General features: G+C 43.4%; 1 protein-coding gene across 6 annotated transcripts in view; it reads left to right on the plus strand.

Annotated features, from left to right (window-relative positions):
* The window catches only part of BICD1 (BICD cargo adaptor 1), a 214,922-nt gene that overhangs the window by 167,023 nt on the left and 22,834 nt on the right, over positions 1 to 25,065 (plus strand). For 2 of the 6 annotated variants that reach the window (XM_084809441.1, XM_084809440.1), the window contains exon 10: positions 4,103 to 4,358. The exons of 3 other annotated variants lie outside the window; for them this stretch is intronic. In XM_084809441.1, coding sequence (XP_084665567.1) covers positions 4,103 to 4,281 — 179 coding nt within the window. In that variant the 3' untranslated portion in view covers positions 4,282 to 4,358. Of the gene's footprint in view, positions 1 to 4,102; positions 4,359 to 25,065 lie in introns of those variants that run through there. One more of the 6 variants, XM_084809447.1, reaches the window with a different exon arrangement.

The raw sequence follows: 25,065 nt of genomic DNA on the forward strand, positions 1-25,065 counted from the left end.
TAGATGAGCATCATCAGGCTGCTCTAGACTAGCCCCACTATACTCTGTGAAAATATTCTGGAGTATGTGGTTGGAGGATTTCACCCGAAGTATCCTCTACTTATGTCAGCTTCTACTAACAAAAGATTCAGTGGGTCACATTTGTCCCTGGCCTGATCTGGGTGATGGATTGGGGCTTCATAAACCATGTTTTTATGATGCTGTGAACAAGTGGCAGGGCCAAAATCTTCCCTTGCTCCTCCCCTCCTTGTGTTGTATGCAGGATTTGGTGTGAAGATCCTGGGTTGTATTAAAGCAGAGTTCCCTGTTGTGCTTGAACCAGGGAACTTTGGCTAAATGTTGGTTAACAAATCATGAAATTAAGCCAGGGTGTGATCCTGGCTTATTTTTCTGGTTTGTTAACTGATATTAAGCCAGATTTCCCTGGCTCAGAAATAATGGGGATCTCTGGCTTAATACAAGGCATGATCATGGTGTTGAATTTTGCATGTAACAGGAACAGCTGGGGGAGGACAGCTTGGCCCCAACGCTTGTTCACAGCTTCATAAAACATGGTATATCAAGCAATCATCTAAACACTGGCCTATGTTACTGTAGCCAATACTGGGTTCTGTCTGCTGAGTTTGGTTCAATGGCTGAGTTTGGTTCAATGCTCCATTTGAAGCCATTTGATTAAATAATAAATTGGTAAAATGAAAGGTCCTGTGAAATAGCCATGATGACTTTGTTGTACAATACATATATCTTGATTTGTCTTCCGACAGATAGATGTATGTTTCCAGAGTTATCATGTTGCCCTTTCTTGCCACATCCAAGTTATGCTTTTTCCCCTAAGCTGATAAAAAGGGAAATTGCAATGTGATAGATAGGGCTTTGAGATTAAACAGGCAAAAGCTTCCAGGTACAGGGAAACGTTTGAAAAATGTGAAACCTTAGGAAAAATCAGAAGGAAGAGCAAACATTCCGAGTGTTGACTGACACAATGGGCATAATTCAACAGAGTTTATTTCAATGAGTTTAATTGCACCTACCTTTGTGTTAGACTGTGTTGGATGTGTTGGATTGCAGCCAGTGACTGGAAATTTCACCCTGGGTTTACCACCAGTGTGCCTTTCACGAAACTGTTCGTAGTATACTGAGAGTTTTAAAATAGCAAACCAAAGGGGAAGTACCATGGAAATGTAAAGACCACAGGGTAGTGTGTGATAAGAGGCACTAAAAATCTCAGTTTTTAGTCTAGTACAACTATTGCAGGTGGGCTTGTTATGTAGGAAATAGTATTTGCCCTTTTCCCACATGGATTATCTAATGCAGGGGTGGGCAGAAAGTAGATCTCCAGATATTTTGGGCTTCAACCCCCAGCCTTTCTGACCATTGGCCATACTGGCAGAAGCTCCTGGGAGTTGAAGTCCCAGACATCTGGAAATATACCTTTTTCCCATCCCTGATTTAGAACCATAATGTGAACATCTGTTGACAAGTAGGAAAATGTTATACACAAAGTAGTGCCATGTGTGCTATTGCTATGAAAAGGAGTATCTTTGCTTCATCTGAAACCAGCCATCATGGGGAGGACTTTGACCTGCTTGTATACATTTAGGACTGTAAGGGTGCAATCTTATGGCTGCTAGACAGCGGCTAGATGGCCATAGGATTTTTTTTTTCTGGGAACTGAGCTCAGAGCAGTGCTCTGAGGTTGGTTCCCAGAAAACATCCTCCCGGCCCCCACCCCCTCGTAGGCAGTGTGGTTCATCCCTGGCTCCATGCTCATAAGAGCAACATGTAGCCAGGGAAAAGGGGGCGTTCCTGGGGGTGGGGGCAGAATGGCGGAAGTGCCAGTATGATGCTTCCTATGTGCCATTCAGGCTCCCCCCCCCTGCTCTGAGGCACCCGATCTAGACAGCCAAAATCGGCCGTCTAGCTGCAAATGCAGGGTGGCTGGAGCACGGAGGAGAAGATCCGCTCCGCACATCCTGCACTGGATAATCAGTCACCTCCAAGTTTGGAGGCAGCTGACTATCCCCATAGGATTGCGCCCGAAATAACCTTCTTAGAATAAGGCTTCGGGTCTTCCATTCCTGCTTCAGCAAAGTAACCTCTATTTTCAGAGGCATGGAAATGTAGGTGTAAGATGCAGAGGTTCAGAGAAGCAGAAGCTTTATTTTCAGAGAAGGAGTGCAGCAGAGTTTTGACTGTAGCAAAATGACAGACTCAAATGAATGTATTTCTAGGAAATCTCATTGTTCGAAAACACAGAGGCCAGCTCTCTGACCCAGTACTTATGAGGTATGCAGTAATATGCTACAAATTACAGCAAAGTGTTTATTAGTTTTGGAAGAGTTATATTTACACAGTCCATTAACTAGATGGAGGTTAGAAAGAATCTTGAACAACCAATGTAAGCAAACTTTAGTTAACAGACAATAGATTCAGATAATATCTCCTATTAGGGTACAGCTCACCATAAAGCTTCTGCTAGAAAACCAATTGTTGGATCAGGACAAGACCAGACCAGGCCAGTCTTGTATATGGCAATTAATGCCAACTAGATAATTTCAGCTATACATTGGATTTAGGAATGTCACAAGTATCAGCCTGGTTCACACATAACGCTAAGCCGGTATTTGTTTAGCCTCATTGTGGTTTCCTTGAAGGTCTGAACTCATGCTAGGCAACAAATCCCAATGTGGTTTCTTTTTTGGCAACAAACCCCAGTTTGAAGCCATGGTTTCAAGTTGGTTTACAAATCCTGACTTCCTTTAACTATGGTTTGTTGTTAAGTCTGAACCCAGAATCCTGGATTATTCCTGCTTTGTTTCTGTGACCTGCCCAAACCTCTCGCCAATCCACAGAGGTGTGAGGTAAGGAGCTGCTCCTCAAGCTAAATGGCAGTCTCTTCCTTTCTCCTCAAACTCCTCATCCCTCCTCATTTTCCCTGGCAACAATATTCTTTCCACGGTCAGCTCCTGCCCTAGAGTTCTGCTCATGCCAGAACACCTGTGTTTTTTGCTGCTGTTTGCATAGAGAGAAAAACTTTAAATGACGTATGTATACTTTTGTAACATCTACTGAGAATTGCATCTTGAAAGCACAGCTTTAGTCTGAGCAGGATACTCTGACTGTTGCTCAAAATTATAACTCCCACAGGAACAAAGGATTGATACAAAGAATTGATTACTGACCTTTTCCACTGGTTAAATGTTTTCCTAGCTCTATTGCTGGGTAAGTCTGCAAGGCACTTAGCCAGCATCAGTTAGATCAGGGGTTCCCAGACTTTTTGAACCTGTGGGCACATTCAGAATTTTGAGAAAGTGACATGGTCTCCATCACAAAGTGGCTGTTGGGGGGCAGTGTATGTGTGGCAACTCACAAACTGCCTTTGCAGTTTGGCCAAACATAAAATTTACTACTCTGCTACAAAAACACCTATTTCACAGAAAGGCAAAACACAAAATTAGTTTTCTGCTCCAGTAGAACATCTGTTTCACAGAACAGCAAACCATTGAGACTAAAAGACAAGTTACATGCCCAGGAACCCTGAGCTCAAGGGAGAGGTGAGGTCTGACCTTCTAATGCCAAACCATATATTTGCCTCCACAAAGTGCAAAAAAATAATAATACCCATTTCACAGAAGGGTAACCTGTGACATTCAGAAAAACACACATAGACCAAACAAACACACACACCGTCCCCAAAAACCCAACCCCTCACCCACCCAAGAAATACATAGGGAAAACACACACAAACCCAGAATAAACAAAAACACCCACCTACAAACACCAAGGCAAAAGAGTCCTTTACTGCTGCTAAGGCATTTGGGATAACCATCTGGGCACTGGCAGAAGAGGTGGAAGGAAAACAAGCCAGGAATTGTCCAAGCAAGCCATGATTTCTTAGTTCAGTTGACTCTGGCTTGTTCAACAAAATATGGTTAAAATAAATATTGGATTAGCGTTATGTGGGAATGCAGTCACAGTATGATTTTCATACCTAATTGTGAGAGCATTCAAAACAAAGTCATTTCCCATGTTGCCTTGACAAAAATGTCTCCTTTGTATTCTGCTCACTGCTTATAATCCCCTCTCTTCTACCTCTCAAAAGTTATGGCACCAATGGACCTTTGCCAAATGCAAGACATCCCTCATGAGGAGCACTTGAGAGGAATTTTCATGGATTTTGCATCTAGGCCCAGTACATGTTACCAAATACAAGGTGGGGGTATTTTTGGTCATATACGTAATTCCACCACCACTTATAATTACACTGTAACATTGGAATGAGTGTGTATGGGCAAGCAGCAGTTCTCTCCTTGTCCAGAGTGCAGAACAAGGAGAGGGCTGGACATGGTCCCTACAGTCACAGGTGCCTGTAGCAACTGTTGGAACCAATAGCTACAGCAGGCAGCTAGAGACTTCTGAACATGCGGAGTCTGGTTCAGAAAGCAGAACTTGTAATAACATTACAAGGTCTCTTCCATCCCTTCGCATCCCTCCAAAGTAAATTCTACTATGTTCAATGATGCTTACTCCCTTGTAACTTTATTTGGCATTGCAGCCTTAGTTACTGAGAAAATGAATTTCCAGATATTGGTAGTAACAGGGAGTGATCTGCAGCAGTCAACCAGTGTCTGAAAAATGTGTGATGGAAATGAATTAAAACTGAATATGACCATTCACACCATGCAGAACTACAGTAAAAAATTATACTGACATCATTCACTTTTAATTCGCTTTTTAAAAACGCTCATGGACAGATTTCCAGCCAACAATTAGAATGCCATTCCACTGTCCCAAGTTTGAAAATCTAACCAGAATTCCTCAATTAGAAAAAAGAGGAAAACTAATAGTTATAGTTTGGTATTCTCTTTCTCTCATTTATGATTTTTACTAAAAGTTTTTTAAAGATATATGTGGTTTCTTAATTAAAAATGCTGCATCTTTTAGCTCTGGTGCATCAGATATTATAGGAAAAAACATACCTGGTGTCATTCTATGTTTATAACATATTCCTAAGCAGCAGGTGCTAAATTGCTTGGTGCTATATTTCAAAATGCAATTTAACACCTTTAAGAGAACGTTTAACATGTTTTGGTACTGTACTAAATATAGATTTTGTTTTGTTTCACGTACTGTGGAAGCACAGCAACACATTAAAGCAACTGAATGAGCAATCTTATGCAATCATTATGTAGGGAAGGGGCAATGCCGCTGCTACGCCAGTGGAATGGCTGCCTTACCCTATGCACGCTCAGCCCAGGAGAGGAAAACACACAACACAGAAAATAAAGCAGCATAAAATTGACAGACATGCCCCATTGTCCCTGGAAACATCACCAGTGCCCACCAATAAGAGACTGCACCTCTGAAGATGCCCACATGCTACTGTCATAAGTAGGGAGCCAACCTGTGCAGGTCAAGCCAGGGGCATGTCTGTCACGTCATCACACTCTCAACAGAGAAGCAACACAGAGAACCAGGCAGCGGCCACAGGCACAGCCAATGGAACTCGATGGTGCTGTCTGCTAAAGCTGCCACAAACCAGGAAGTAGCAACAAGAGAAGGAATTCTGGACCTAGCAGACCAAAGCAGGCACTAACATGCTTCCAAGGTCACTGGTTTGAATCCACATGGGGTATTCCCCCCTTTCCTGGTTGTTATAATTTATTTATAAAGATTGGTCAGTTGCACAAACACACAAACAAGGGCAGAGAAGTGCATACTCCCAAGGGCACTGGCTGTAATACCCCAAGGGGAAAGAATTTTACACCCAGCCTTCTCAAATAACCTCCAAAAGTTACCTGCCTACAAAAAAAAGCTTTACTTGCCTGCTTTTTACTCAGAGGGGCTAATGGCGGATGCATGGAGCACTCTGTCCCTCCTTTGTCAGCCCCTCTTATGAATAAAAAGCAGGCTAGTAAGAAATTTTGAAGGCTAGAAACTAGCACTCCCTGCACCAGCCCACTGGGTTTCCATGCTGAGTGCATGGGGGAAGAGGCTTTGCCTCCTAGGCACTCAGCATAGAAACACAGCAAACTGATGGTGGAGGGAGGAAGCAGTCTTTGCCTCTGCTTCCAGCCCACTTGATTTCTGTGCTGGATGTGCCAGAAAGGGCTTTGCTTCCTGTACATCAAACACAGACATGCAGCAAGCTGGCAGAGGCATGGATTGCTCCATCCCTCCCCTGCTGGCCCTCTGCATTTCTGACTTGGATGTGCAGGATGGAGCTTTGCCTTCTACATGTCTAGCATAGAAATCAAAGGGACTTGCTTTGAAGGCTTGGATTGTTCTGCCTGTTCTGCACCAGACCACTGTGTTTCTATGCTAGACATGGTGGCAAAAACCCCTTCTGCTCATCCAGGACAGAAACCACTCCAGTCCTCTACCGACAGCCCGCTATGTTTCTGTGTTGGATGTGAAGGAGGCAAAGCTCCTTCCTGTGCATCCAGCTTCGAAACCAAGCAAATTGGCAACGCAGTCATGGTTTACTCTGCCCCTTTCCCACCAGCCCGCTATGTTTCTATGCTAGACACACAGGGGTTTTGTTGCTGCACATCTAACATAGGAACATAGCAGGATTGCAGCAGAGGGAAGGATTGCCAGCCCTCTCTGTTTCTGTGCTGGACCTGTAGGAGGGAGCTTCACCTCCTGTGCATCCAGTATGGAAATTCAGTGGGCTGCTGGAGAAGGGATGAAGCGCTCTGTGCTTCTGATGGCAGCCTGCTTGGTTTCTACACTGGGTGAGAAGAAGGGGGCTTTCCCTCCTCCCTGCCTGACACAGAAATGCAGTGGGCTGCTGGTGGAGGGTTTGAGTACTCTGTCCCTTCCCTGGCAGTCTGCTTGGTTTCTACATAAGCCAGGAAGGAGGCAAACCTCCCTCCTTCACACCCAGGGCTTCTCCACATTAATGGAAAATCCCGCTGCCTTACCAGGACTTTCTGCTTCCGGATTCTTTGCAGGATTACGGGTGGACACAGGCAACCATGTGGTTTGAACTGAAACCTTCTGTTTTGGCACTTTTCCTATGTTTTCCTTCAAACAGTGGCATCTAGCACCTGAAGTATAGCTCTACGGTGGCATTACATGCTACTGATTCTGTGCATTAAAAAAAAAATACCTGATTTAGTCCGGTGCTTTTTACAGTGGGATAAATCTGAAAAGGTTTGGGAAGGGCCCTGGATGTCAACAACGTCGTATAATGGACCCACAAACTTCCGTGAGTGGTCAATCACGAGTGTGCAATAAATTGCTAGTGTAGAGAAGCTCCCAAAATAGAAATGCTGTGGGCTTCCAGAGGAGGGGTGGAGTGCTCCATTCCACTTCTGTCAGATTGTTCACTCATCTGGGTGAAATTCCAAGTTGCTTATGGTGACCAGGCAAGTGATTAAAAAGAAGGTTGTTTTACACATACCTCACACCCTATATTGGCTGGGAAGGCCCCGGACAACAAGGGGGCAATGGGGAAGAGGACAAGGAATGCCTAGTGCTGAAGTGTGAGATGGCTCACCAAGGGAATCCCCTCCCTGGGGTAGAAACCACACAGTGGTATATTTCTTCTCTGCCCGCCCCCACGATGGCTTGCGGGGGAGGGAAGCACTGGGGGATGGGAAAGAAGCCAAATGCACACACACTGCTACAGCTGAAGGAGATGGCACATAAGTACAGAAGGTTATAGCACACATGTCACTGGGGAAACCATTTGCCACACAGTCCAGTGGACTCAGGTGGGAGAGCTACATTCTTCCACCCATAACTGGCCTGCCCTGTGTTTGGCAGTGGGGCCAGACATGCATTGTTGCAGAATGTGCTTTTGGAGGCTGAAGATGAATTTCTTTTGGTTCCACCACACTAGGGTGTGTGTGGCAAGGACCCCTGAGAAGGCTGCAAGGTTGTGACAATGTGTGCCTTGTTGCACATGGCCCTGAGACAAAGTCTGGTCATTGTGCTTGCAGGCATGGGGAAGGATACACTCTTGGTCCTGCCAGTTGCTGTGAATGAACTAGCACCACACCAGGGCCAAGATTTACATGTTTGTTTGCTTGTTTCTATACTGCCGAAATAGCCAAAGCTGTCTGGGTGGTTCACAAAAATTAAGACCGAAAAGTGCAGCGTAAAACAATATAAAATATAAAAGCATTAAAATCACAATATAGCAATATAACCAGAATAAAACCTAGCAACAATGCAGAGATTTAAAATAATAGATTTAAAACACTAAAGCTAAAAGACTAGGATGCTAAAATGCTAAAATATTGGGAGAATACAAAGGTCTTCACCTGGCGCTGGAAGGAATAAAGCGTAGGTGCCAGGCAAACCTCTCTAGGGAGCTCATTCCACAGCCAGGGTGCCACAGCAGAAAAGGCCCACTTCCTGGTGGCCACCCACCTCACTTCCTTTGGCAGGGGCTCATGGAGAAAGACTGCTGAGGATGATCTTAGAGTCTGGGCAGGCACATATGGGAGGAGGTGATCCTTCAGATAACCTGGCCCCAAGCCATTAAGGGCTTTGAACATTAATACCAGCACTTTGAATCAGGCCCAGAAATGGACTGGACATAGTATCATGGTCCAGCAACACAAGGGACTTCTTCAAGGATTGAGGGTAAGCACACAGCAGCTGGCCAGAGGGAGCAGTCATTTGGTCACTGGGCCAAGGTGAGCTGTTAGGGAGCCAGTGCCAGGCAAACCAGGCATATGTGGGTGGCAGGGAGATGAGGGAAGGTCCTTCCATGCTGGCACTGAGCATGCCAGAGTTGTTAGGAACATAAGCCACTGAAAAGATGTGCTCACACTGGGTAAGCCCATGCGATGAGAGGGCTGGTTGCATTGAGAGTGCTAGCGCAGAGATGCTGGCTGCTCAGTGATGCCTGGGACATGGTAGGAATGTGTTCAAGGCATCCCCAGGGTGGTAATAGCCTACACATTCAACATCCTCTTAAGTAAAGGCTTCTGACCAGAGCAAAAACAATATATGTCTCAATTATTGTCAATGTGAAGCTTACCAGGCTCATTATATAGGCAATTAAAAATGGGGTAAGTTCTTCTTGAGAGAACTCCCAATTCCATGCATTCAGAATCCCCTTTATATCCCCTTTTAGAGCTCATCAAACATGCTTAGATTGTTTTTACTACATTAATTTATGTTCCATTAAACTACATTCCTAAGGATTCATTTCTGTTTTAAATAAACATATGTTTGGATAACAATGTTGAATTTCAAACTTATTATCAAGATAAATGATTGTAACAACACACATATAACATTCCAGAATCCCCTGACATGTTACAGGCATACACAAGAATTACTTCTCTGACTCCCTCCTGTCTTGGGAGTATATCTTCTCAAAAGACCTTTCTTGTATTTATGATCTCAGAAGCTCCCTCCTATTACCTTATCTGATGGCATACCTGGCCTTATTATCAAGTTTGTTTGTTTGTTTGTTTGTTTATTTATTTATTACATTTCTATACTGCCTCATAGCCAAAGCTCTCTGGGCGGTTTACAGAAGTTAAAACATTTAATACAATATAAAGAGTTTAAAAGCCATTTACATAAAAGCACACAGACAATATACACCAACAACATATAACTAAAAACAACTTTGAACAGTAGGTCATAACTAAAGACACATCCAGGACCGATTAAAACTCATCATGTGCTGCCAAATGCCTGGGCAAAGAGAGAGGTCTTTATGTGGTGCCGAAAAGATAACAATGTTGGTGCCAGGCAGACCCCATCAGGGAGCTCATTCCACAGATGGGAGGCCACCACTGAGAAGGCCATCTCCCTCGTTGCCACCTTCCGAGCTTCCATTGCAGGAGGCACTCGGAGGAGGACCTTAGATGCTCAACGTAGCATACTGGTAGGTTCATTTCAGGAGAGGTGTGACATCAGGTATTGTGGTCCCAAGCCGTGTAGGGCTTCATAGGTTAAAACCAGCACTAAAATAGGTTGAATTGAGGTTGGAAGCACATAGACAGCCAGTGCAAGCGGGCCAGAATCAGTCTTATATGTGTGGACCTTCTAGTCTCAGTTATCAATCTGGCCGCTGCATTTTGCACAAGCTGCAGCTTCCAGACCATCTTCAAAGGCAGCCCCACATAGAGCACATTGCAGTAATCTAACTTGGAGGTTACTAGAGCATAGACAAGGTTATCCCTGTCCAGATAGGGGCATACCTGGGCCACCAAACAAAGTTGGTAAAAGGCACTCCGTGCCACTGAGGCCACCTGAGCCTCAAGTGACAAAGATGGTTCCAGGAGGACCCCCAAACTATGGGGGTCCTTCAGGGGGAGTGGAACCCCATCCAGAACAGGTTGAACACCCTCTATCCAGTCAGCATAACCACTCACCAACAGCATCTCAGTCTTGTCTGGACTGAGCTTCCGTTTATTAGTCTTCATCCAGTTCATTGTCGCAGCCAGTCACTGATTCAGCACATCCACAGCCTCACCTGAAGAAGATGAAAAAGAGAAATAGAGCTGCTTGTCAACAGCATACTGATGACAGCACACTCCAAAACTCTGGATGACCGCACTCAATGATTTCATGTAGATGTTGAACAGCATGGGGGACGAAACTGACCCCTGTGGAACCCCATATTGGAGAATCCACGGGGCTGAGCAGTGTTCCCCAAGCACCACTTTCTTTGGAGCCGACCCTCCAAGTAGGAGTGAAACCACTGCAACGCAGTGCCTCCCAATGCAGTGATCTCCCTCAGAGAGCCGTCCCAGAGGGATACCATGGTCGATGGTATCAAAAGCCACCAAGAGATCAAGGAGAATCAACAGGGTCACACACCCCCTGTCTTTTTCCTGACAGAGGTCATCATACAGAGTGTTTCTGTGCCAAACCAGGCCTGAACCCCATTTTGTTGTTGTTCAGTCGTTCAGTCATGTCCAACTCTTCGTGACCTCATGGACCATAGCACGCCAGGCCTTCCTGTCCTGAGCTCTCTCCTGGAGCGTGCTCAAGTCCATATTCATTGCATCAGTGATGCTATCTAGCCATCTCATCCTCTGCTGTCCTCTTCTCCTTTTGCCTTCAGTCTTTCCCAGCATCAGGGTCTTTTCCAGGGAGTTTTCTCTTCGCATTAGGTGGCCAAAATATTGGAGCTTCAGCTTCAGAATCTGTCCTTCCAATGAGCACTCAGGGTTGATTTCTTTTAGGATTGACTGATTTGACCTCCTTGCAGTCCAGGGGACTCGTAAGAGTCTTCTCCAGCACCACAGTTCAAAAGCATCAATTCTTCGGCGCTCAGCCTTCCTTATAGTCCAGCTCTCACAGCCATACATTATGGTTACCCTAACTGTTTCATGGTTGTTTTATAACCTTTACTGCTGTGAGGGGGATGTTACTATAAATCTAATATGGGCACATTGACCTCCCGAAGCCCCAAGCTGCCTGGTGCCTGGCAGCTATTGTTTGGATTCTTCTCTTCTCAGTAAATACCAATGAGCCAATCATCAATTACCGATGGCCTGGCACTTCTGTCTCCTATCTCAGAAGCCTCAAAGATAAGATGAATTTATCTACTCTCATGCCAAGAGGCCAAGCTGCGTTGTATTAGCTATTGGGATCCAATTTTTTAATCCAGAATTCCCTTGGAAATATTAATTATTGAATTTCCTATTTGGGCAGCAGGAGTAAGGTGGTGCAAATATGAAAGCTTTGCCTGATCTGCCACAGATTGCAACCTAAATGGTTTAATTCCATGGATTACAAGAGAATTAAATAATGCGGTGTTTCACAAAGCTTTAAAAAAATGAAGAGAACATTTGGAAATAAAATATTTAGTGAAAGCACTTTAGATCTGAGAGCTTACTTGATAAAATCTAAGCTTTTTCTCTATGGGCATTCATAACGGAATTTAATTCTCATTGGAAGAGGTGTTCCAAAGAAGATGACACCAAATAGGCATCGCCTGTTCCTAGCACACTGCCAAGTGTTCTTTCTGTACTTCAAATATATTTAATATGTATTATGTGAAACTGATTTATTCGTAACTATTGTGTGTGTGTGGGTTGCCAGCAAAGCATCTAAAAGCAGCATTTGGAAAGGAGGTGAAAAGGTAGTGCTCCTTCATTTCATATAACAATACACAGAATCATAGAATCATAGAATAGTAAGGTTGGAAGGGGCCTACAAGACCATCAAGTCCAACCCCCTGCTCAATGCAGGAATCCAAGTCAGAGCATCCCTGACAGATGGCTGTCCAGCCTCCTCTTGAATGCCTCCAGCGTGGGAGAGCCCACTACCTCCCTAGGTCATTGGTTCCATTGTCATATTGCCTTAACAATCAGGAAGTTTTTCCTGATGTTCAGCCAGAATCTGGCTTCCTGTAACTTGAGCCCATTATTCCGTGTCCTGCACTCTGGGATGATTGAGAAGAGATCCTGGCCTTCCTCTCTGTGACAGCCTTTCAAGTACTTGGAGAGTGCTATCATATTTCCCCTCAGTCTTCTCTTCTCAAGGCTAAACATGCCCAGTTCTTTCATTCTCTCTTCATAGGGCTTTGTTTCCAGTCCCCTGATCATCTTTGTTGCCCTCAATGTGTTATTCAGTGTGTTATTTTAGAACACATTGAAAAGTGTTCTAAAATAAATTACCTTAGCAAGTAAAGCCACCATCCTAAGCTCAGCCACAAGCCAGCTGAGGGGCCTCAGGAAGCGGTGCAAGTGCTGCCGGTGACGATGAAGCTGCGCCGGTCAGTGGTGCAGCTGGGTCAGTTTAGACTTCGGACAATAACAGTCTTAATGGGGGCACCCTTTAGATGGCATTCCTTGTGCGTTGCTTTAGTTGTGAAGCACCCAATTAACATTTCTCTTCCTCCCCACATCTGCCATTCCATGCTTTACAACTGCTTGTACGTTCCTTGTATGTTAGAATAGTTGCTTGCTAAAAGAAATACTCTTGAGCATTTGCAGTTGTGCACTTTACATTCATTCAGATCATAGCGCCATAATGACTACAGGAATAAAATGGAGTTCGCTTCCGCTACCCTGATGACCTCATCATTTGCTACTCTCTGGCTGGTCAATTTGAGGGTCCCTGGGCTGCAGGGCCCTGAACCTGTCCCCAAGGTCTAGCCCTGGGTACACCACTGCTGCTGGTAGATGACACGTAAATTGCCAAAAGTCTCCTGGCTCTGCTGTGGAAAGTTCCACTGGTGATATTCCAGGGAGCCAGGAGACTTAGGGCATGTCAGTGCTGCATCCTAAACCCCCTCGTTTCCCTGACATGCCCCAGGGGGTGAAAAATCCCTCCTATCATAGTAAAGGGTGGGACAATGAAAAGCCTGTCCACCCCCCCACACACACACACACACACCACCACTACCTCTTGCCCTAGCCATGGAGCAATGGCAGGGCAATGGATTTAGTAGTAGCTCTTTCAGTGGATTCCCTCACCTGCGCATAGCTGCAGATAGGATCCTCTGTTAGGTTTATATCCCACTTTATCCTCAAGCCCAGTGACTGCAATCTTGTGCGCAACTTCATCCATGAAAGGTCTGCTTTGTCTGCCACACTTTTCTGACACTGAGAACATCTCTGTGTAAGAAGAATGTTAAATATGATTTAAATTTAATATATGGGCTAATGTTGGCCATGGTCAGTGCTCAACATGGTCACCTCCTTGAAATGTCATGGTGCTGCTGTTCTGGAATGGCCACAAGTTTCAGCACCTGTTGATGACTTCAGATGCAGATCCTGAGAACTCAAGAGCTGATATAAAGATTGGAGAAGAGCTGAGGAACATCTGGCTTGGATGGGCAAGGAAGCAGAACCACAAGGGAAAACTGAAAAGGCTGGAACCCAGAGTGGGAAGGAGGAAGGAGAGAAAAAGGGAGGTTGGCTGACCAAAGAGGAGAGGGAAAGAGACACTCTGCAGAGGAGAGAGAATTAGACAGTGAAGGGAGAAATTGAAGGAGCTTGGGAGCAGGAAAGAGCCAGGTGAGGTCAGAGAGGGGAGCTCCAAGAAGGGGATATCAAGGAGACAAGAAGCTGTGTAAAACAGAGGAAAGTGGGAGTTGAGATCTCACTGGAGGGGGAGAAGGGGGCGCCAGAAGAGCAAGATTTAAGCCTGGGTGGGGACGAAGTAAGCAGACATTCAGGCCCTTTTGAGAACATGGTCAGAGCACAGTCGAGCGTGCCAGTGGATTGTGGGCACAGCCAAGTTGGTGAAGAAGGAAGTGTATGAAGCCTCCAAAGTGATGCTAGAAACGAGATGAAGACCCTCTGGAGACATTACTCCCTTGGCAACAGGCCCAGAAAGCGCTCTCTGCCTTGAGCTTAAGCCTGGTGTTAAGGTACTTGGGCAACAAAATTATCTGTATCATAGACTACACAAACTAAATAAACCACTGTTAATTTGCAGCACCCAAGTTTCTTTGTACCTCTAGGAGAGAGGTATGGAAGTGGGGTGGGGTGGGGGTTGAAGTGCTGCTTTCGTTTGGCTTAATGACAGCTGGTTTAGGCATCTGAAAACTTCTCCTTGTGGAAGGCCAATGATTGCAGCTACATGACCTGGCATATCTGTAGTTACAGGTGGCACCTTGGTGGTTTGTGGTGACACATTTTTCTGCACTTGCACAAATTGTCATGTGGAATTGAAATTGCCCCCTGTAACCATGGGAATATATCTGGTCAGATGTTATTTTGCCCATGTAACTGTTTCCATGGGTCTATTCCACATGGAAAATTTTTATGAATTGTCCTTTTGAATTACCCTGGCGCAAAGGCAAGCCAATGTGTGTCAGAATGTGTCAGTTTCTTCTTTCCTGCTCAAAGACTATATATGTTGGATATATAGGAACTTGAGGAAACTGATGCAGTAACATGGTATAATTATTTTTTTCCAGGGCTAGGAAATCTCTTCTGCTAGGGATCACTATATCATGTATTGTTGCTACCAATTAATGGGAAAGTCATTCTGTGCTCTTGTGAAGCATCTGCTGCTACCATATCTGGCAGTGGGAGCCCTAGGAACCCTAGGACAATAATCAGTATTGTCCCATGAAATGAATGGAGACTGTGAAATAGCACTGCTTGGTAGACTGTGTCCAAAGTTTATTAGCACCAGTGAGGTTTTGCAAACTGTCTTCCAGATTTATATCAACAGTGACTTCATAGAATCATAGAACTGCATTAGCATGTAATGCTAAACCATAGTTGGCTATTACAAGAATGAACTGTGCGAGTTTCTGGTTTGCATGCCCTCCTGCCCTGTCTTCCTTCAGCGTGGCTATGAGATCAAGGCTTCTGCTTTTGATTAACCACAGTTTAGTGTTACATCGAGACCATAAACTGTGATAAATCTTAACTATGGTTTACTAAAACAAGCAAGTTTCATAAGCCAAGGTTTGAAGTTGTCTTGTTTTAGTAAACCATAGTTAAAACTAGCTGGATTTTGTGTAGGTTTGGATGTAATATTAAGCTGTGGTTAGTAAAAAAAAATGGAAGCTTAAACTCCAAATTCCTTATGACCATGCCAGAGGGAGGGGAAGAGGGGCTCATACAAGCTCATTCTCATAATGTTAAACCATGATTTAGAACAGTGGTTCCCAACCTTGGATGCCGATATGTTGGACTACAGCCCCCATCGTCACCAACCACAGGCCATCCTGGCTGGGGATGATTGTTGTAGTCAACAAGATCTGGGGACCCAGGTTGTGAACCACCTGTTTTGCATTATGTCCAAACAAGGACAATGTCTAAGCCTTAATAATACTTTGGTTATCTTATCTCCTAGAATGTGACTGATTGCAAACATGTATCATATCTTTAAAAACAGCACCCTATTATCATCCTCTCAAACTCAAAGATGAAATGTAAAAAAGCATATTCAAGAAGGAAAAAAAAGTATGAACAGAAACTCTATTGCTCATCTATCAACATACATTTCAATTCTGATCACATTTATGTGGAACCCAATAGTTTCTCACAAGAAATTGTGCTTAGGATTGCATCCATAGTTCTAAGTGAATTAAAGCAGAAGTGATCTCTGTCTAAACTCTTTGGACATTTTCAAGTATCTGTGTTTAGGGCTGAGATGCCGATTTTCTTATAATGGTATGTAGGCTCAGAAATATGGTGTAAGATACAGTTTTAGGACTACACACAGAGAGAGAAGTGCATGAAATATATATGTGCCGATACACTGGAGTAACCAAAAGTATGTCATCTGTACCAGAATGTTTTATGTATTTATTTCTTAAGGGAGCAATCCTATGGCTGCTAGTCAGCAGCTAGTTGGCCATAGGATATGTCGGTTCCCTGAGAACCAACCTTCTCCCCCTCCCACGCTGCCTCTCAGGCAGCTTGGAATGGCCCTGTGCTCCATGCTCGGAAGAGGAGCGCGGAGTGGTGAAAATGGAGCATTCCAGGGGACGTTCCAGGTTGGGGAAGGTGGAAAGGCTGGTATAACACATCGTATGTGTTGTCCAGCAGCTGCTTCCCTGCTCCACCTTCCCACGGCTAGACAGCCAAAATCAGCTGTCTAGCCGCAGATGCAGGGCACCTGAAGTGCGGATGGGATGGTCCCCTCTGTGCTTCTCCTGCCCTGCATTGGATAGGCGGTCGCCTCCGAGTTCAGAGTCGGCCACCTATCCCCATAGGATTGCTCACTTAGTTACAGAAGGTTACAGAAGCGCAATGGGCCATATTTAGTCTTCCGTTTGGTTTGTTGGCCTTGATTATGGTACCATCTCCCACCCATAAATCTGCACAATGTAATTTACAATGTCTGAGATTTGCAGAACTGCACAACTATTTTTTTACATGCCAAACTGCAGCTTTGATTTATGTGTCTCAAACAATAGCCCAATGATGCTTGGCTGTTTTAATAGTGACCCAGTTATTCAAGAGGGTACAATGAGCTATGTTTTATTGAATATGTTAGACTTGCTCAGATCCTTCCTTAGTTTCTCTTGCTGCAGTGCCCCCTATTGAGCAGTCTGGGTATCTGTCATAATAATAGCAATCTATGTCAGGGTGGACACTGAGCCCATAGAATCCCAGAGTAGTTCTGATTCTGAGGAAGAGCAGTCGCTCCTGGGAGAGGAGTGCGCTCCTCTCCCAGGAGCGACTGCTCTTCCTCAGAATCAGAACTACTCTGGGATTCTATGGGCTCAGTGTCCACCCTGACAATCTATTGCTGAAACTGAGGAAACTTTCCTAAGCAATTTGTGACACAGCATGTGACATCTGCAGTTCACAGAAGAAGAAAAATGTAAAAGTCCCTCCAGACATATTAAAGCCCTTTGGGTCCTCACCAATAAGTGAAAGTCTCGCAGGAAAGTGATCTGTGGCTGTTTCATGCTGGCAACTCATAAATACTAATCATTTTTAATATATACATTTTTAAAATAGTTCACACTTTTGAAAACAAGAATGGCCAATTGAAAAAAAGGTACCGGGCTGTTTTCTGCAGTGCATTTTGATATGCAAAAAATGGCTTGATTCTTGTAATTTGATGCTTCTTTGTGATGCTTCTTGTGGAGCCGGCATCTAGTGCCGGCTCCAGATTTTTTAGAGCCTTGGGCAAGACATCCTCAATGGACCCCCTCCCTTGGATGCCCAACCATGTCTACCCTTGGTTGGGCAGGCCATGCCAGCCCTGACCACATCACACAGAGAATGCTGAAATGAGTGAGGCAGCTCTTACTTTCAGAGAATCCTATTTGCAGGTTGGAGCCACCAAATGTACACCAAAGCAGATGGGTCAGGATAATAATCAGGCAAATTGCAAGATTTTTGCATTCTGTACCTAATCAATTATTTTTCTATTGCTCTGAAATGAAAAATGGTGCTTCTTACAGAAGCTAGCATAATTTACTCTTTTGTGTTCATTTTATCATCTGTTTTTCAATGTTATTTTAATTTTTGTCTGCAGTTTTTGTCTGTGTATCTCATCGTTATTTTAGATCTACCTTGTTTAATATGCTCATTGAATTAAATTAATGAGCATTACATGTGCATATAATCATTCCAGCTGTGGTACAAGTCCTTGTAAAATCCATTTCAAAACTGGGAAGAAAACACATTTTGCTATGGGCTTTACTTGGTTTTAAATGATTAAGAAACCAGCTAGCTAAAGATACTTTTACCTCTCGGTGCCACTGCTTTGTGCTTTTTCCTCTGGTCTGGTTAGGTTTTGAAGTACTGCAGACAAGACTGAGAACATACATTTCATGCTGAGCAATATGATTTAATAACTGTAATGCCACAAAATCACCGCTGTGCCTCACATATTAATTTTTCTCCAAATTTTCATCTTGAATTTTTACAGCAGGATCACCTTATTAAAACCATTTATTTTACTGGCCATCAAGCAATATGTACCTTCTGACAAACCTTGCTTAATAAAATAACTGGGAAATATTGGTGTAGAATATATGCCTAAACACCAGGTATTATTATTTCCCCCCATTAATATTAACATTTGTGGTCTCACTAACAGATAGAATAGTTCACAGTTAAAAAATGTATTCATCATGAAGTTGTCCTTTACAGGTTCCAGCTAAGGCCCAATTCATAAGCTCTCTAGTGGTGAAGTCACCACTTGAAAACGAACCTGCATGGGTGTAGCTGCATGTGGCAAACTATGTGAATCAGATCTCCACATGGTTGCAGTGGATTCAACCATACTAGAACAATCTCTGGCACACCATTACAGAGCATTCTGCATGACACTGGTTGTCGCGCTGCATCCACCATCTTCTGTTATCTAAAACACTTGCTGAAATATTTTAGGAATTCTTGACACAGCCTTTAGGTATCTTTAGGTTGCTTTCCCCCCCAGAACTGTTTGATGAGATTTTTGTGTGTAACCTATTTCTTCCATGGCAGATGAGAATACTGCATTGTGCTGCTCATTTGAGAATGCAAGTTATCAATCAGAAATGACGGTGAATTCACACGAGCATGCTTGGTGCCTGGCCTTTCTTTTGCATCCCAGATTGCAGAGTACATGTGACAGACTTGTAGTGTGAGTTAATAGAAATCACATTGTCTACGATCAAGGAACCTTTCCACATAGATCTATGTTTGCCTTGCTAACTCGGCATGTTGCAGATGATTCAAAGGTGCATTCCTGAATCTTAGGGCTCCTCCACATGGGGCTTTTATCCTGAGATTGAGATTGGTCATTCACAGAAGTTTGTGGGTCCTTTACATGACATAGTCAACCTCCAGCGCCTCTCTCGTGTTATCCAAGCAGTTCCACGGATTAATTTGAAGTGGAAATAAACTAGATTGGTCATAGAGAAATTCTAATCAAGAGCACTCCTGCTAGGTTCCACATGTTTCCATTTCCATAGAATCTCAGGGTCCTGCACAACACAGTTTGAAAATCACCAATCTGAGTTGGTTCATCATGAACACAAATGGCAATTTGGCATGATGCTTCTTAGTCCACATAAGGAAGGCTTGTATTAATTTGTGAAGTTGTGATCTGTGCTCATGATGAAACGTTAAGATGATCCGTTTGCTATGTGTAAACTGCAATCTGAGCTGAAAAGAAGGAACTGGCTACGTGCAGAATGCTCGTGTGAATCAGCTCTGCTTCTTAAAGTGTCCGTATTTGGTTTTTTGAGCTCTGTTACAAAATATTGCTTATAATGTTACAGTCTGTCCTAATCTGATGAGTTACCCCCAGCACTGCAATCAACACAAGTGTAATATGGATATGCACTATATAATGTTGTGCCTTTAGACTCTTGATGCAATGTCCACTGTCACATTAATAGAACCTTGAATGTGTCCAGCAAATTATGCTTCTTTTCTGACTGATGCCACGTGGAATGGTGTCAATGTTCATGTGCTTACAAGAACTTTTTCATACTAAAGTCTTGAAAAAATATGCCACGTTTTTAATATGAGCATGTCTAGTCTCATTGCTAAATGTTATTTCTATGTACTGTATAACTAAGGGAATGCAAACAACTTTAAATCTTCTTTCTGTCCTTCTGTGTCTGTTATTTCACTAACCTGTTGGCTAGGCTGTCAGTTGATTTAGTGAGGAATGAGTAAAACTAGGTTTCTGCACAAAATTTTATTTCGTATTCTAAAAAACAGAACAGGTGTTTTTATGTTGTTTTTGAAGTTCACAGTAACATGATTATTCTTTGAATATATGTCAACTTATTTGCTATTTTTAATTATTATCAGCTTGTATCTCTTAATATAAGAGAAGGGCATGAATAACAAACCTATTAAGAATATTTTTACATGTCAATTGCTTGCTTGCTTCTCATCAAGTTATTCCCAGTTCACATGCTTAAACAACCCATGGTTTGTTAACCATGGGTTGTTTGGGAGCGAGCAAACATACTGACTCCAAATCACTCACCCGTTTCTGGTGTGCTAAATAACCCAAAGCTGCTCTGTCCCTGGGTTCTTCTCCATGATGTCCAAACCTGGAACTCTGGGCTGTTGATGGAGAAACAACCCAGGTTTATAACCCAAGGTTTGTTCTTGGGTTATAACTCTGGGTTGATTCTTCCTCAACAACTCAGAGTTCCAGGTTGGAACATCATGGAGAACAACCCAGAGACACAGTATCCCTGGGTTGTTTAGTGCATCAGAAGCAGGAGAGTAGTCAGGAGCCCATACGCATGCTTGCTCTCAAACAACCCATGGTTAACAAACCGTGGGTTGTTTAATGGAGTGAACTGGGTATTTCTGCTAATTGTTCTGCAAGGGAGCTAGGAATCTCTAATAGAATTGTTACTCTCTGCAGAACTATAAAACCCAGGGTTCCTCAAAAGAGCCCTGCAGATCAGATCAAGGGTCTATCTAGTCAAGCAAACTGATTCAAACAGCAGTCAACCAGATGCCTCCAGGAAGTCCACAGTCATGCCCACAAGCTGAGCATGAATGCAAGAGCCTTCCTCCATTGTTTGTCTTCAGCATCCAACACTCAGGGACATAATGCCTCTGAACATTAGATATTGTGGATACGACTTTGTCTAACCCCTCTTTTAAAGCCACCCATGCCAATTAACATCTCCAAATCTTGGGGCAGTGATTTCTGTAACTTAATTATGCATTAAGTAGTGATTTATGTTCTCTCTCCCAAATCGACTTGGAATGTAAGGGAGGGTATATGCTGACCACCTCTGATCTTAACTATCTCCTTGGTCTGGCATTTAAACACATTCCAGCCCTTGGAAATAATATGAGGACCTTTATTTGGTGTGACTGGTGTTGGAAGGATATGACCTCACTTCAGTAAAATGTCTACTTAAAGCCAAGATGGAGTTCTGCTTTCTAACATTGACTTGGTATAGTGTGGCTAGTATGTGGAATGACTGGTTAACATCTCTTCTCTAGAATTTTTGTCAAACAAATACATGTGTTCATTATAAAATACATTGGTTAGATAGTTATAGTCACTTCAGAATGTATCAGTGTTTATTTGAAAGTCCAAAAAAATAAATTGGGCATGGTTATAAAATGTTTTTTTTTTTCAATTTTTTCCTTGGAAGCTGGATGCATCCTGTATGAGTTCCTCTGTTCTCTCACAGTGTGAAGCAGATAAAGATTTGAACCACGATGACTGCATTAAAATATGTCTAGAATGTTATATTGGGGAACAAATATTAATGCAAGACTAGGGCCACAGAGGCGGCACTTAGCAGAAGCAGGTCCCAAGCAAAGTGTACCCCCCATACACTTTACCAGGGCCTAGATATCTGTGGGGTGGGTAGCCGAAGCTACAACCCCACTACAATGGATGGTTTAATTTCTGTAGTAGCAAACACTGCCCGAATAATGAAGTGTGTCTTTGTTGTTGTTGTTGTTCAGTCGTTCAGTCGTGTCCGACTCTTCGTGACCCCATGGACCATAGCACGCCAGGCCTTCCTGTCCTGCGCTCTTTCCCAGAGCGTGCTCAAGTTCATATTCATTGCATCCGTGATGCTATCTAGCCATCTCATCCTCTGCCGTCCCCTTCTCCTTTTGCCTTCAGTCTTTCCCAGCATCAGGGTCTTTTCCAGGGAGTTTTCTCTTCGCATTAGGTGGCCAAAATATTGGAGCTTCAGCTTCATTATCAGTCCTTCCAATGAGCACTCAGGGTTGATTTCCTTTAGGATGGACTGATTTGACCTCCTTGCAGTCCAGGGGACTTGTAAGAGTCTTCTCCAGCACCACAGTTCGAAAGCATCAATTCTTCGGCGCTCAGCCTTCCTTATAGTCCAGCTCTCACAGCCATACATTACTACTGGGAAAACCATAGCTTTGATTAGACGGACCTTTGTCGGCAAGGTGATGTCTCTGCTTCTTACTATGCTGTCTAGGTTTGCCATAGCTTTCCTCCCAAGGAGCAAGCATCTTTTAATTTCATGGCTACTGTCACTATCTGCGGTGATCTTGGAGCCCAAGAAAGTAAAATCTGTCACTGCTTCCATTTCTTCCCCTTCTATATGCCAGGAAGTGATAGGGCCAGATGACATGATCTTAGTTTTTTTAATGTTGAGTTTCAAACCAGCTTTTGCACTCTCCTCTTTCACCCTCAACAAGAGGCTCTTGAGATCCTCTTCACTTTCTGCCATTAGGGTGGTATCGTCTGCATATCGGAGGTTGTTGATAATTCTCCCGGCAATCTTAATTCCGACCTCTGATTCATCCAACCCGGCATTTCTCATGATGTACTCTGCATATAAGTTAAATAAGCAGGGTGACAATATGCAGCCTTGTCGTACTCCTTTCCCAATTTTGAACCAATCGGTTGTTCCATGTCTGGTTCTTACTGTTGCTTCTTGACCCTCGTACAGGTTTCTCAGGAGACAGGTAAGGTGGTCTGGTACTCCCATCACTTTAAGAATTTGCCACAGTTTGTTGTGATCCACACAATCAAAGGCTTTAGCGTAGTCAATGAAGCAGGAATAGACGTTTTTCTGGAATTCTCTTGCTTTCTCCATGATGCAGCGAATGTTGGCGATTTGATCTCTAGTTCCTCTGCCTCTTTGAAACCCAGCTTGTACTTCCGGTAGTTCTCAGTTCGCATACTGCTGAAGCCTAGCTTGTAGGATTTTGAGCATCACCTTGCTGGCATGTGAAATGAGCGCAATTGTGCGGTAGTTTGAACACTCTTTGGCGTTGCCCTTCTTTGGAATTGGAATGTAAACTGACCTTTTCCAGTCTTGTGGCCACTGTTGAATGTTCCAGATTTGTTGGCATATTGAATGCAGCACTTTAACAGCATCATCTTTTAGGATTTTAAATAGCTCGGCTGGAATACTGTCATCTCCACTAGCTTTGTTGTTAGTAATGCTTCCTAAGGCCCACTTGTAACAAATACTGCCTGAACACTGAAGTCAAATTCACAGGCTCTGCTCTGTGACCCTGGGCGAGCAGGAGGAATAGGGCCTTTTTGGTTGTTGCACCAAGGCTGTGGAATGCCCTTCCAAAGGTGGTCTGCCTGGCTCCTTCTCTACTAATCTTTAGGCAGGCAGTAAAACACATATCTACCAGCAGGCTTTTTTAGGTGCCACATTTTAATAATTGTGCGCTGAAGGTGCCATCTGTTTTAAATTTCTGACTGATTGTTGATGTCTTTTAAATCGTTTATGTTGTTTCAGGTTTGTTTTGTTTAATTGATCTGTTTATATGATTTATATTTGAGTATGTTGTTTTGAGTATTTTAAAATAATAGAAAAACAGGATAAAAACTACTTTAAATAAATAAATGTGACAAGTGGTCAGGCATATCTCCAAACAGAGCAGAGATTTCTCCTGACTAGCAGTGTTGCACTCCCATCTATAAGATGTGGTGATTGCCTGTAGCTTTTTAAAAAAGGATACAACAAATTCATGAATGCTAGGGCTACCAACAGCTATTAGCTGTGATTTGTTAATAGAACCGCCATGTACAGAGGTAGTATATATATGACAAGCAGGTGCTGAGGACAAACGATAATGTAATTTTCATGACCTCCTTGAAACACCCAGAGGTGCCTGCTTATCTGCTGTGCAGAATGCTGGACTAGATAGACCTTTGGTCTCATATCTCTGTCTCTCTTAACAGTAAACCCAGGTAGTGAGTGACAACAGCACAAGAGCCAAAATGGGGCCACTGAAAAACAAAAGGGAGGTGTCAGTGTGCTTAGGTGAACCCGGAGGCATGCAGAAGATTATATCTATATCTATATCTATATCTATATCAGAAGAGGGAAAATCTCCACCCACCCACCCACCACGGCAAATAGCCCAATGAAGACTGAGCATGCTCAATGGCTTCCAGGAGCTATGGTAACAAAGGAGAGTGGTGGTGGTGGAGGTGAAGGAATGCCCTGTTTGAGCCTGTAACAGGCAGGCTGGAATCCAAAACAGGAACACTCCATGTGCCAGGGGTGAAAAAGGGAGGAAATGTAGAAGAATATAACATTTAGGAGAACTATCTAAACATGTTGTCTTTGCTTCACTACATGTGATAGCTACCAGTGTAACCCTGCTGAGAAATAATCTAGCTAAAGGTAGTTGAAAGGACAACAATTGAAGGTAGTTGAAAGAACAACAATCTGTCTGTTGTTTAAATAAGAAAAGAACAATGATGATGTAAGAGAGCAAGTCTGACCTATTCCAGGAGGCAATTCAATCATACCTACCCATTAGGCTATTTATCTTCACTGGTATCCAAAGCATAGCATTAAACTGTTAGTATCAGGGCTTTCACCACAGTGCTTTGTAGAACATAGACAGCATCTATTTGACTGCTTTGTTTTGAAAAGGCAGTAGTCATTCAATATCTAAGCTCTAAGACAACTATTCAATCACTTGCTCTTTGCCAAGGAGAAACCTGGTGGTTTCCCTGCTACTTCTATTAAAGGGGTCATTAAAAAAAGTGTAGGTGCATGACAGACAGATATGGGAGGGAAGAATGTAAAATTATGAACAAAAAGAAAATATGACTTAGTGCCACCAGGTGCTTTATCTGCCATAGCTCAGTAGAGCACAGCACATGCTCATTTCCAGTTAAGATTGGGAAATACCACTGCCACTCTAGACACTATTGTGGCAAATAGAATCTTGGTCTGACTGTAAGGTCATTTTATTTATATTTTAGAGT

The sequence above is a fragment of the Heloderma suspectum genome, chromosome 7 (assembly GCF_057233095.1).
Source record: "Heloderma suspectum isolate Gila_16-S chromosome 7, 16-S_ref, whole genome shotgun sequence".
NCBI classification, from domain to species: Eukaryota; Metazoa; Chordata; class Lepidosauria; order Squamata; family Helodermatidae; genus Heloderma; species Heloderma suspectum.